The 13,143-nt window shown below is 40.2% G+C and overlaps 4 protein-coding genes across 4 annotated transcripts in view; 1 reads left to right on the top strand and 3 right to left on the bottom strand.

Annotated features, from left to right (window-relative positions):
* Nucleotides 1-1,501, bottom strand: part of mtus1a (microtubule associated tumor suppressor 1a) — an 18,649-nt gene extending 17,148 nt beyond the window's left edge. The window contains exon 1 of the mRNA XM_025063373.1: nt 1,376-1,501. The gene's annotated coding sequence lies outside the window, so the exon portion shown is untranslated. The remainder of the gene's footprint in view (nt 1-1,375) is intronic.
* Nucleotides 1,502-1,888: 387 nt separating this feature from the next.
* Nucleotides 1,889-6,148, bottom strand: sybl1 (synaptobrevin-like 1). The gene is made up of 8 exons (XM_008327534.3): nt 5,990-6,148; nt 4,697-4,874; nt 4,080-4,137; nt 3,718-3,855; nt 3,532-3,622; nt 3,262-3,329; nt 3,084-3,176; nt 1,889-2,966 (listed from the first exon to the last, which is right to left on the bottom strand). The coding sequence occupies exons 1-8, from the start codon at nt 6,006-6,008 to the stop codon at nt 2,901-2,903; spliced, it is 711 nt and encodes a 236-aa protein (XP_008325756.1). The 5' UTR covers nt 6,009-6,148; the 3' UTR covers nt 1,889-2,900.
* Nucleotides 6,149-6,667: 519 nt separating this feature from the next.
* On the top strand, nt 6,668-8,830 carry polr1d (RNA polymerase I and III subunit D). The gene is made up of 5 exons (XM_008327535.3): nt 6,668-6,819; nt 7,388-7,485; nt 7,619-7,695; nt 8,164-8,246; nt 8,573-8,830. Exons 1-5 carry the CDS (start codon nt 6,781-6,783, stop codon nt 8,627-8,629), a joined length of 354 nt encoding a protein of 117 aa, XP_008325757.1. The 5' UTR covers nt 6,668-6,780; the 3' UTR covers nt 8,630-8,830.
* A 2,432-nt stretch (nt 8,831-11,262) lies between these two features.
* LOC103391315 (endothelin receptor type B-like) overlaps nt 11,263-13,143 on the bottom strand; it is an 11,565-nt gene continuing 9,684 nt past the window's right edge. The window contains exons 6-9 of the mRNA XM_008327536.3: nt 12,778-12,927; nt 12,500-12,633; nt 12,242-12,350; nt 11,263-11,558 (exon numbers count right to left, since the gene is read on the bottom strand). Coding sequence (XP_008325758.1) covers nt 11,418-11,558; nt 12,242-12,350; nt 12,500-12,633; nt 12,778-12,927 — 534 coding nt within the window. The 3' untranslated portion in view covers nt 11,263-11,417. The remainder of the gene's footprint in view (nt 11,559-12,241; nt 12,351-12,499; nt 12,634-12,777; nt 12,928-13,143) is intronic.

Below are 13,143 nucleotides of genomic sequence, written 5' to 3'. Positions count from 1 at the left end.
CACAGACAACCAGAAAGTGGCGTTTCATCTTGCCACTGTGTTGGGGACTGTGTATGTCAGTATCACACAGTGGTTATTCATCAGTATGAGAGACAAGCATCAAAAGAACAAGCACATAGTTGGCCAATACTTTTCATCAGGCCATCAGGTCAGTCTGAGAGTATCTGGACTGCATACCAGAAGGACAAAGTGTCCTCTGACAAACACAAAAGGGACAAAAACTAAAGAGCCAGTTACATGAATTACAGTCAGAAAAACTGTCTCCGTCCCATTCAACATGTGCAACAGAAAAAAAATGTTTAATGAAATTGTATGTGTTTAAATGCACATATATGAATGAGAGTGTTTTACCTTTCACATTTTTAATGAAATTTTATATGTGTTTAAATGCATGTATATGAATGAGAGTGTTTTACCTTTCACTGGTGAAATCACCCACTTACTTTATGACTTACACCGTCCCATACATAGTCAGACCTCTGGTCCACTCTGGTTTATAATTAGATGTAGAGTAAACATAGGATACTGCTACAAATAGCTAAGAAAATACTGGAGGAAGTCCATAAGTGGTTTAAACAGGATTTTACAACAACTTTAAACCATAGAAAGACTGTTGAAAATAACGATTGCATATGTTTACCATTGTAAATGGTTTCTTACGTTTAATATGAAAAAAAAATTAACAGGCAAGAAAATTGTAATTTTACTAATCATATCTGTCTGTACTCATCTGCAATTGCGGATAAAAAAAAACCCTTTCAAGTAAGTAAGATATATTTCATTTTTGGAAAATTTGTTTATTCCTTTAAATGTACGTATGTAGCTTAGCATACATATAGCTACTGTTAACAACATAAATGGAAGGTTAGGACTGATAATTAAAAATATATGATTATTTCTACGTTGGGTTTTTATACTTATATTGGAAATCTTTTTTCTTTTTTTGTTTTGTTTGCTCGAGAGGGAAACTGAAACAGTTTTTTCTTATCAAACTTCACTAGTTTAGCAAATATGTTGTTTTAAGATGTGGTGCTAATGGTTCTGAACATCGTATTGTTCCCGCTCCTGTAACGGAAAGAAAATTATTGTTTTTTTTTTAATTAAGCTATTTTTATTATTTCAGTGAAGCCGTTGCTCTCTTACCATTACATAACAACAAACTTCTTTCTAGTTCAAACTTTAACCCCGGCACAATGACAACAGACGACATGGGCCACAGCAGGCCGCCGTTGACAGCAAGGGATTAGCACGTCGTTTTAAAGCTAACATTAATTAAACAACGGCGACATATTGTCGTGGTCTCAACACGTGCTTACAAGTTGAGCAGACGAGTAAAATGTTAAAAAAAAGTGAAACTTTAACTTTAAATTCCTACCACCAGCCGATGATTCCGAGCTTTTGTTAGAAATATCGCACAGGTGGCTTTTGATAGCGTGCCCCGGGAGCGAGCAGCAGCGAAGCGGTCGCTGATGAGCCGTTAGTCACCTGTGGTTGGTTTTCGAATTCACAGTGAAAAAAAAAAAAAGAAGCTTTTGTGGATCGACAAAAAGTCTAATTCTTTCCTCCTCACTTGATAAAGCACGCACTTTACCCTAATATCATTTAAAACCATGACCGTAGACAATTAAAATAAATTAAATATTTTTTATTCCAATCATTTTTGTGTAATCGTGAAATGCTAACTAGCTCCGGTATCATATTTTTTGCCGTTCGTCATTAGCAAATATTTGTGCAATAATATAATTTAATCCATTACATTATTTGGATGACCATTAGTTCAGCACATTAAAACTTGCTAACCGAACATTTACTGTATATATGAGTGTTTTTTTTAAATATATTAAATTGGGTTACTTCCGGTCATCCCAAAACACCACGGAACGCAGAATTAAATGTCGATATTTTATTAAGTCTTTTGGAAGACAGTGTACATTACTACAGCTGTTGGTGAAATTACTGGTTTGCAAAAATAAATGTTGCACACAATTTGCCTCCATTGTGGTTTTGAATAATTCCATATTTGCCTCCATCAGCCTGGCATTTTACACAAGGAGAAGAAACTGCAGGGACAACCAACCAATACCATCTACGGTTTATTATTTCAAATCTGAATGTACAATAATTAAATAATTACATGATTATAAACTGGGAAACAAATTATGTACAATGTAAAAGTGCACTGTGTTAACAGAAATGGCGTATGGGAAGGCTAGCCGAGGTAACTGAGCTGTCAAGAAACAGTTCAAATCAAATCAACGAGGATGTAAATACTATAAGTCGAATGGATGATTTTATAATCCTGCTTAATTTTCTACTTACATTTAGTAGAAACAGCTGTGCTTTCACGGTAAAAAGTAAAATAGGAAATACACACACTGCATTCATCGTTTTCACAAAAAAGGTGTTGATGCCACGTTACTAGGATCCTCGGCGGACGACAGAATCAGATGCTACTTTAATTTGCAGGTCCATTAATCATTGCTGATCACTCTGACATCAGTCTGAACGCATTAACGCATTCAAATACACACTTACGAGAAAAGTAACACGAACTGATGTTTGACACAACTCCGCGTACGAGCGACGGACTCCAAAAATGAAAGAGTTTGACATTGATTTTTGGCCACAGAGCTGCTGTTCATTAGTGTGAATATGTGGTTTGACTTCCTCTCCAACAGGCAAGTTAATGTGCACACTGACAAGCAGAGGACGAGAGAGAGACAAAGAGAGAGAGAGAGAGAGCAACAGCAGCACATGTCTTCTGGTGCGGGGGTGTCGATGCTGCAGGGGTTAAAGCAAAGAACGCTGTGTTTCCTTATGTGTCCATTGGCAGACAGAGTTGAACAGACCCTCGTCCCGTTCACCCCCAGTTCCCTCATTTTTAGTTCTCGTTGCTTCTCTCAGTGAACACAACTTGGCCAGCTGAGGCCGCCACAGGCAGCAGACACGATGGCGTAAATGACAACCTAGAAGAGTAAAGAGCAGGGGAGGAAATTAACTTTGTTTAAAAAGGTAACAAATCTGTTAACACATCTTGTCAGCACGTCTTTTAATTATGGCAATTATTAGCCTCCTGTACTCACCAGGCACACCAGCACAATTACCAAGGTCAGCTTGAGGTTCTTCATACACATGGCCCGTGCGAGATTACGACTCGTGGTCTTAAATGTCACCGACTGAAAGGTGACAGAGAGGAAATGTCATTGGTAGTAAACAGAGAGTATCTAACATGGCCAGAACGCTGCTGTACAGAAAACTCACAGAATCCACCAGGTTTTCTGTCTTATCAATCAGCAGCTCCAGCTTCTCCCCCCTCTGAGCCACCAAATCTGTAAAAAAAAACAAAAAAACACGGCAACTCATGTTAAGATAGTCCTTACAAAATACAACTTAATAATCAGAGATGGCAACCTTACAAATAACACAAAGTGTCATGCTTTTTATTAGATAACTTGGCAGCAAAAGCTAAAAACAAATGCTAAAAAATTGAAATCAATAGATAATACACAAATGATATAATAATTGACTCACCTATGTTGCGGACCATGATGCCTTTGAGGTCATCCACTTGAATCTGACTTTCTGAAAGACGGTCTGATCCTCTGGGGTCTGAGTGGTGTTTCTAAAAAGAGAGATAAAGTCCGACAAAGCTAAGAAAAAAAATGGAACACATGTAAACACTTGAAGGTTGCCGCGGCCCCATTTGCCTCCACTCACCATCTGAGCTGCCAGCGCTGAGGAGAACTCACTGTTCATGGCGTAAGGCAGAGCGGTTTGTGCTCTGGAACCATAGGTCGTCTGGAAACGCTTCTTGACTTCACCCAGGAAGCTGAAGGCTCGGGACCTCTCAAAGTCCTTAAACAAAGAAAAGTTAAACTTGTACAAAACATTATTTAAAAAAAAGTCAAACAAACTTTTGAAACTGGTTAATCACAGGGTAGCTTCTTGATTGTAATTAATCACCATTATCCTTGATAAATCATAAAGAAAACATAGAAAAAAACCCACTTTTTCTCTATATTTCTAAAACAGACAGTCCAAAAACAGATTTTTCAAAAACAATATCCCATGATACTCACATCATCAGTGATACAGAGGTATATGATCCTGTCGTGGCAGATATAATGGAAGAGATAGCTGTGAAAGCAAAAGAGAAAATGAACTGCCATCAACTGTGTAAAACTGAAAATGTTTTATTACTGGACACTGTTATTGTCTTATCAAAGATTGACTGAAGTTATTGTTGTAAGTTATTTTGGTAATCTTCTCTTCCTTCTTTACAGAAACAACATGTGAATGAGGAAACGTGGATCTTGTGAAAGTCTGACCCCAAGTCTTAAGACGTCATGTCACAATAAGGTATCTCTGTATCTGAGAAGAGAAATCTATTTTGTGATGACAAGCTTGTGACTGGTGTTGAGTAATAATAATAAAAAACCCTCCAAGTTATGGAAACAGAGCTACTTTTATTCTTAACCTTTTCCCTCAAACACCACAGTAACTACATTATTATGAAGACAACACAGCAAACCTCTACGTAGTAAAAAAACACGAGGCAGCATGAAGAATACTACAAAATAAAAAATCAGAAGCACTGAAGGTAGAAGTCTTAGTTCTGTGTTGATATGAAACTCGTCAGGGTGGCACTGACTTCTTCTCAAACAAAGTTCTCAAACGTTGTTAATGTGAGTCCTACCTGCCGTGGCTGTAAGTTAGTTTGTTGTTCTCAGACGGTATTTTGGCCAAGATCTGTTCGGTCACTTCCAGAAAATTCCCGCTGCACCATGCATGCTTGGCCAGGATGGTAGTTCCTCGAGCCACCACAGCAAACAGGATTGCCATGGCTGTAGAGGGGCGTTCAGCTCTAATACCCACTAACAAAAAAAAAACAGCATGAAGAAAACAGATGTTTTTTGTTGCAAATGTGTCTGATTTTTAAAAATAAAATATGGTGAGTCCTAAGTCCCAACCCAACCCATTTTTTTTTACACAAATTAAGTATTTTATAAAGTTCTTAGAACTCTTTGACTTAACATCCCAATAAAGAAGACACCCAACTACGATGGACCCATGTGCTACGACGGGCACGCCTACCATATTTTGAGAACAACAGATGTAGTATTTCAGAAATGCATTATTACCCAACCACTATTGACATTATATTGTGGAGGTTGATTTTTTTAAAAAAACAACAACACAATTTTACAACACAGTAACTATAGCATGTTTATACAAGGCCAGGTAGACCGGCCATTAAAAAAACAAACCAAAAAAAACAAAAAAACAACGGCGTACTGAGAGAACGTTTCCTGTCCTGAATTTACAGGCGTAATCAGAGAACGTTTCCTGTCCTGAATTTACAAATTCAGTACAAAGCTTTTGAAGGGAGGTTAAACGGATCGGCACAACTCCAAATCGGGGGGGGGTTAAACGGATCGGCACAACTCCAAATGATGACAAAGAAGGTGTTTACTTTTAAGGCTGCATATAATAGTATTGAAATAACAGGTTAACGGAAACACACTGATCTGCTGCACATTCTGCTGTGTTGGCGTTGCGTAGACCATTGTTTTGAGACGATGTTGCTAGATTTAGAAGATTTTATGTGTAGGGCGGCTGGTGATCACAGACCTTCAGTTCACGCCGTGGCAAAGAGAAAGTCGATTTTACAGTAAGAGCTACTGATGCAGAAAGAAAGACGTGGAGGATGAGAAACTGCGAATGTAAACACGTTTAAATCCGTTTTGTATTTTTAAGTGCTTCGAACCCACTGCGTCAATCCTCTTCACGGGATGAAGCGGTCATGGAATTTGAAAAAAAGAAGAAAAGCAATTGCTAATAAACGGTGTTAGAGCAACACCGACTTCACGAGCCAATTCAAAATACGCACAGGCGTCATTTCGGTATGGCTGTTTATCGACACAGGAAATATTCACCAACTCCAGAGTAGCCGCACGGGAGATTAAAATATGTACATAAAATAAAATACCTCGATGTATGTCTTTCATAGGCGCTCATTTGTCGTATTTCCCAACATCTACAGACGTTGTAGCATTCAGCAGGCTAGATAATCTTTTCCGACTGACTTCTGTTTAATGCAAATAAGACGAGTGTCAGACCGGAAGCAGTTCACTGTCCTGTTGGGTAATGTATTTGTCATAACACCCAGTAACCTGTTATTAGCTCAAATGCCTGGCCTATCGAACTACAATCCTCAACTTCCGGATACGTAAAGTTGTCGTCACATGTTATTATTACGTGACTTGGTGGCGTCTTCATAGGCGCATGTGGTATGTTTAGCCCTCGTTAATGTCTAATAGGTAAACATTAGCAAACTTCAGTCAAGAATTAAACATAACAAAAACTACAAACTAAACCTAAAAGATGACCTATAATAAGTAAACTGCAACTGGTAAAGTTTTTTATTTTTTAACCCCGTGTCCCTTTAGGGTTTCCGTATTTATCAAAATTCCCTTAAACTTGTTTTATAGAACAAACAAAACTGCAAGCAATAGTTTTGAAATAGGATTCATCTGATCGACCTTTTGCAAATTCAGGGAGAGTGGGGGAAAGGCTTTTGTAAAATCACTCAATCTTAATTTTTGGAAATACGCAAAAGAAAGGCTTTTGTAAATTTTCAATCTTAATTTTTGGAAATACGCAAATGGAATACAACAGCGTTGTCAAGTTCTTATTTGAACGTTCTTCATCGTGCCTGTCAGACACTGTTGAGGGCACAACTCCACGACGTGTTTTTACAGTGTGAGAGGCGATGTAAGCATGGCCGCAGAAAGCGAAAAGAAACAAGTGCTTGAAATGGTAAGGAGTTCACGATCCGAGTGTTTTTATTCACTATCGGAAGCTTTATTAAAAGTATTAGGATGTCTGTATAGAATTGACCGATCCACAGTGATAGAAAGACATCGTTTACTGTTGTCACGTGTGGCGCTTCTGCCGCTCGGGAAAACAGCAACATCTCATTATTGTACATTCATCGTGAACGGGGAATATTCTGTGCTGCTCACGAACGGCCAGTTGTGTTGTGTTGAAATATTTCACGCTAAAAATGAAAATTTGCTTTTATTTGCTTCGCCCTCAGTCCAGTCCTAATCAATTCCACCACGCCGGGGCGCTATTGATATACAGTAGATACGTATAACGCTATAACTACTCCAGATAGTTAGTTATTGAATGCTCTATAGTCGGTATCCTCGCAAGATTATTTATTTCAAGAATTAAAAGGACTTTTAAAAAATATATTTCATTCTTTCATTTTAATCTATTCCCAATTTTTTGGCCTGATTGAATTTACACGCGTCTGATAATGTAAATATTGACCAAAGAAGAAAAAAAAATTAATCATGATCTGTTGACTGTTGTTTTCCAGATCCAGGCTGATGGAGCGGATGAAGGCTGTGTGACGTTTGTGCTGCATGATGAGGATCACACTCTGGGCAACTCCCTCAGATACATGATCATGAAGAAGTCAGTGTGTCTCTGTGTATCTCCTACTTTTTTTTTTATTTGCCAAATAAATCATAAATAGCTGCATGTAATTACTGTTTACTAAAGCACTGAGCTCATGAGTTTGTGACCTAACCCCTGTTTTCCATGACAGTGTGGAGGTGGACTTCTGTGGCTACACCATCACCCACCCATCTGAGAGCAAGATTAACTTTCGTATTCAGACCCGAGGTGAGCGACGCCCTGGCTGCTGCATCCATGCCCTTACATGAGCATCTGTGTGCAGAGCCAGCGGAGAATCACTGTTTCCAGACGCTCTTACGACGACGTTAATCAAAGTCTGGTGCCTCCGCTCTACTTCAACTGCACACAAACAGAACATTTGGAGATGTTCAGGAACACACATGCACACACAGCCTGTGGTCGTCGACCTCTGTGGACCAGAGGTCGACGACCACTTGTCTGGTCGGGAGAGAAATGCAATTAGTGCCAATAAATAACAGCCACCACGTCACATGAAAGAGAGAGAAAACTAGACAAGTTGAAACTAGACGTACTGCGTCTGGAGAGTAATTCTCTCGGGGGGTGGACACAATAATTTTCACATAAATAAAAATAAAAATTACTGCACATTTTCCATGTTTTATTTTGGAATAATTATGGTAGAACGTGACGATAAGAACAGGTTCTCTGTTTCAGGGGGGGTCGCAGCCACAGAGCCTCTGAGGAGGGGACTGAATGAACTGACAGACGTTTGCCAACACGTTCTCAACACCTTTCAGGTGAGACGGAATTATTTTCCAACTGTAAATCACAACTCCAGCACGTCAGGTGTCGTTGCTGCAGTGATGTCAAAGAAAGTAGATTCAGACTCCATGATTTTCTTAACCATTAAATTGCTCTCTGTTCATGGGCCTGAGCTCTGACCGTACATTTATTTTTTTTCCATTTTCTCATTAACCACCAAAGGAAAATCCTGTCTGTTTTTATCACCCGCCGTTAATCGTCCATTAAAAATAAACATGCAGTACAAATATGTTTCTGCTGAGAAATTTGCGTCACACTCTGCGTGTCGTTTCACCTCCAGACTTTTTTCATGTTGTTCCAGGTCAGAGTTAATGAGTTCAAGGAACAGCAGGAGCAGCAGGAACAGCCCATGGATTAATTAGAATGTGGAGCGACTTGATAAAAAAGTTCCTCTAACCTGGACTGGGTCAGGTTCTGGTGAATCTTTGTACAGTTTTCTTTTGTATTTTGTTGGACTGTTGATTCACGTTGTGATCTTTTTGTGTTCTGTACATTATTTTCTAAGATGTTATATTTAGGGAAACAATTTTCAAATAAAAAAAACAAAGTTGAAAAACTGTATTTGATTTTTGTTATAAAAGTACATATAGATTTTTGTCTCATTGTAGAAAAGACACATTTATTAAGTGACTTATGAGAAAAGGATTAAGAATCAAACATGTGGTTCCTCTGAGAATTGAACCCATGCCTGCCTCGGAAGCAGACGTTAGATTAATCACCGATCGATTAATCTTCAAATTAAAAATATTAAACAAAGATGCCGTAAATAAAGTACCTGACTGAGACCCTTAATCAAGTTCAGCTGTCGTCGACTCGGGAGTGGCTTCTGAAAAATGCAGGAAAAGAGAAATTAATTAATTAAATTATGAATGACAAGGAATAAACTAATTCAAGAACGAATTAGTTAATTTAAGAATTAATTAATGTATAGAAGAGTGAACCCAGTCCAAATGTGCCATGTCACCAGTCACAACCTGTAAAACCTGGACATAAAAAAATGCAGATTTTTTATTAAATAAAAAGCGAAACAAATATTACTGACATTATATTTATGTTTAAATATTCCATACGTTAATATTTCACCTGTAGGATATTCAATTAAATATTCCATATGTTAATATTTCACCTGTAGGATATTCAAACCAAACGTTCTGCCCGTTGAAATCACAGCTGGCAGACAGGTGGAGTAAAGTAGTGAAGTACAGTAGTACTGAGGAATGTGACGCACATCAGTTCAGTGCCAAGAAGAGAGTTGGTCCAAATGAGAGGAGACAAGTGAAAATAACGACGGCCTTAAACACATCCTTCTGTCTGTTGGATGTTCACGCAGGTCTGAAGAACAGACTGGAGCTCAGCTGAAGATGACCGCAGCTGACGTGTCGTCTTTGTTCCGCTGACAGAACTGTTTAATTTTCACAGTCGGTCACCTGTGGGCTGAAGGCTGGGGTCAGCGGGAAATCTGTGAATGTTGATATTAATACAGTTCTATAGATCTATTTATTTAACTAATTGTGATTAATTACAATAACAATTCTAATAAATCACTATTAATGTTTGTCCCTACATTTGAAGTCATTTTAAATTCCCGTGCCCCCGTGTCGTGCAGCTCCGACTCCAGTGACGTCCAAGTTTTATTGGAACCATGGAACTAATGACCGTTAGAGTGGAGTCGCATGCATCCGATCTTTATCGTTAACATTCACTGGTTCCTCCCTTTGATGTTCTGTGCAGCACTTATTCTATTAAAGGGAACGACGTGAGAGCAGCGGTGAAAGGAGGACCAGGAGCAGACACAGAGACAGGAGCAGCGGAGCACAGGCTTTTATTACAGGTTCACAATGTGCAAACGTCCTGGTCATGTGACTGATCATCTCCCGCAGCAGCGGCTGACCTGATTCCTTCAACTCGGTGATGGAAAATTATCCAATTTCTCTTAATTGGGCTGAAAACTATTATTTATTTATTTTATTGCATATAATTTTTCTTTGCTCGTCAAAGCATAAAATACAGAACAAATAAATACTCTTCTACTAGGTGGCAGCAGATTCACCTCAGTATTAAATGAATAAATGGTGTGAAACACCTGCCTTTAACATTTGGTATTTACAAGTAAACAAATCCAGAAGTAAAAAAAACAAAACAAAACCATAATTTCTAAATGTGTAGTAAATAAACTTCGGACTCGTGGCGTAGTTAACGGAAAAACTCAACATCATAAAAAGCAAAGGTCGACCGTGAGGATAAACACCGTCGGAGATAATAAAAGAACAGCTCATGTCGGAGAGCTGTTCTGTGTCATTTTCTTAGAAAAATAAAAGCTATAATAAAGCTCTGCTGATGAGCAGTCAAAGACCACGTACTACTGCACCAGGTCTCTGGATGTCAGCGTCCTCTGTGTCCCAGCGTGGGAGACATCTGGTGTTTGACAGCGTTCAAGGACAACATCTGTCCTCCACACCGCTCGCAACACCAAGTGCTTCCAGATGACTTCGGACGCTCCGCGTTCCCCTTGAGACCGGACAGCGAGGTGCACGTTACCTCGGGTATGACGTCACTCTGAGCAGCGACAGCCTGTTTTTGAATATTTGGTTTTGGTCCCGGTGTCGGAGGTTTGTCGTTTGTCACATCCCCGTGAGGTAATGACGCTTGGACAGTTAGTACTCGTCAATACAGGAAGTCAGTCTAGATACTCTGAATATACCGCCGACCGCAGCTAACTACGGGCTGTACATGTTTACATGAGGCTTGAATGAACATTCTCTACTGTAAGTGTAGCTCAGCTGTTACATCACACAGGTCGATTCCCACGATCACAGATGGAAAAGACACGATAATCAACATAAGGTCCCGGTTGAAATATAGCAAAGTGTGAACATGTGCAGCCCTGGGAGATTTCTACAGCTTTGGTTAGTGTGTGTGTGTGTGTGTGTTCAGCTTTGGTTAGTGTTAGTGTAAGTGTGTGTGTGTGAGTCATTCAGTCAGTCTGTTGTAGGTCCTGTAGGTGTGACCTCTGACCCTTCTGTCACGCCTCCTTTTCCCTCTTATCAGCAGCAATGATGCGTTTTCATTGGTTTGGCAGCAGAGGTGCGACGGCCACAGTGTTGGTATGTGTGTGTCTGTATGTGCGTGTGTGCGTGTGTGTTTGTTTACGAGGAGCTGGTGTATTTCTGACTGGAGCGGGTGCTGGAACTGTCCAGGCCGTTACCGTGACAGGAGCCCTTCCAGTGGTCTCCTGAGCCTCGTTCGTCCAGAGGAGAGCGTCTGTAGCACCAGCAGCACAGACAGGACTGTGGAAACACACAGACTTAGATGAAGTGCACGTGACGGTCGTTTCAGTCCATGGACTTCACGTGTGTGAAAAAGGGGACGAACTGTAGCCAATCACAGCTGTCGGTGAAACACAATGGATAGATGGGAATTTGCTCGACTGCCGCAAATAAGCTGCGTAGAAATTGATGTTTATGTTGAAGTGACGATGTTTACGGACGGTGAAAACTCTGCGACTCTATCACCACGTTCCACTAGATGGCAGTAAATGTGCTAAATTATCTTTGAAAGTTCTTATACATTCATGGCTACGGTTATAAAAACCTAATGAAAGTCAACTTCAATTTCTCACTGTATTTTGTGGCAATTACTTTGTGTCCTCTACAGGGTGCCTGTCCCCTACTTTGGGAACCACAGCTGTAAGACGAGACCATTAAGTACCCAGTCATTATGTGGCCAACATTTTCTGCACTTTTGATGGACATGTATGTGGCGATGCTATTCCGACGCCTGAGATGTGTCTCGTTTCTCGGACAATCGGCGTCTTTGTATCGACGTATCGTTGAAATTGTAACATTTTAGTGGAATAATAAACAGGATTTTTTTCCCGAGGCTACGTTAGAGCTAACCCAGTTAGCTTCAGGTGCTGTAGCTACACGTACGTCCTGTGAAGCGTTTATTTTACAGCAACTCATTTTCTCACCTTGAAGCAGTTTTTGAACTTCTGGCTGACGAAATAGAGGGCGATAGGGTTAATGCAGGAGTTCAGGGAGGCCATGTTGATGCCGATGTAATCCATCACTAACAGGAAGCTGGCGGTAAACGGGACAAAGTTTAACAGAGATTACTGTAAAGATCACAGGAAGTCACTGAGTGGAGAACAATACGTTCTCATGACCGTTGCAGTAAATCCTGCCCCCTCCCTCGTCCCCCCCGACCTCCCAAGTATCTAAGTACTTACCTGAGCAGCTCACAGCGATTCGGGTCAGTGGGGTCATAGACTGTCTTCTTCAGAATGCGGCTGAGGTGCAGGGGCAGCCAGCAGAGGGCAAAGATCAACACCAAGCAGAAAACAGTCTTGGCCACTTCCCTGCGCTAAAAACAAAACCAAAAAAAAAAACCAAGAAGAACAAAAAGTCGTTGAGACCTCAAGTCTAAAAAGTCATGGTTGTTGAGACCTCAAGTCTAAAAAGTCATGTGATCACACGACTTCAGAGGAGCGCACCTGAACTGTTTTACCTGTTTCATGTGGTCGTTGAGTGCAACGCGCATGACTTTTTTGCGACTGAGCATCTCACAGGACATGAGTGTGTAGAAGACGGCCGTACAGGCCAGAGGGAAGCAGAAGTAGAAACCAAACAGCCACCAGTCCTTGGCCTCCTGGTACAACTGGAACAACAACAGGTCAACAGGTGAGTTCCCAGGGTGCATTTAGACAAGTGGTGTTTCCATCAGCGATTTCCGGAGGATGACCTTTGACACCAGATCACAATCTGCTTCTCAGTCTGCTCCAAAAAACAAAACCGACTTTTTGACCTTTTCTATATAAACGTATGGAAAACAAACATTAGGATGTATTTTTCCATTATAAAGTATTGGTCTATA

This window comes from Cynoglossus semilaevis, chromosome 15 (genome assembly GCF_000523025.1).
Source record: "Cynoglossus semilaevis isolate Cse_v1.0 chromosome 15, Cse_v1.0, whole genome shotgun sequence".
NCBI lineage: Eukaryota > Metazoa > Chordata > Actinopteri > Pleuronectiformes > Cynoglossidae > Cynoglossus > Cynoglossus semilaevis.
The sequence above is the reverse complement of the archived record's forward strand: the minus strand, read 5'-3'. Positions and strand labels throughout refer to the sequence as shown.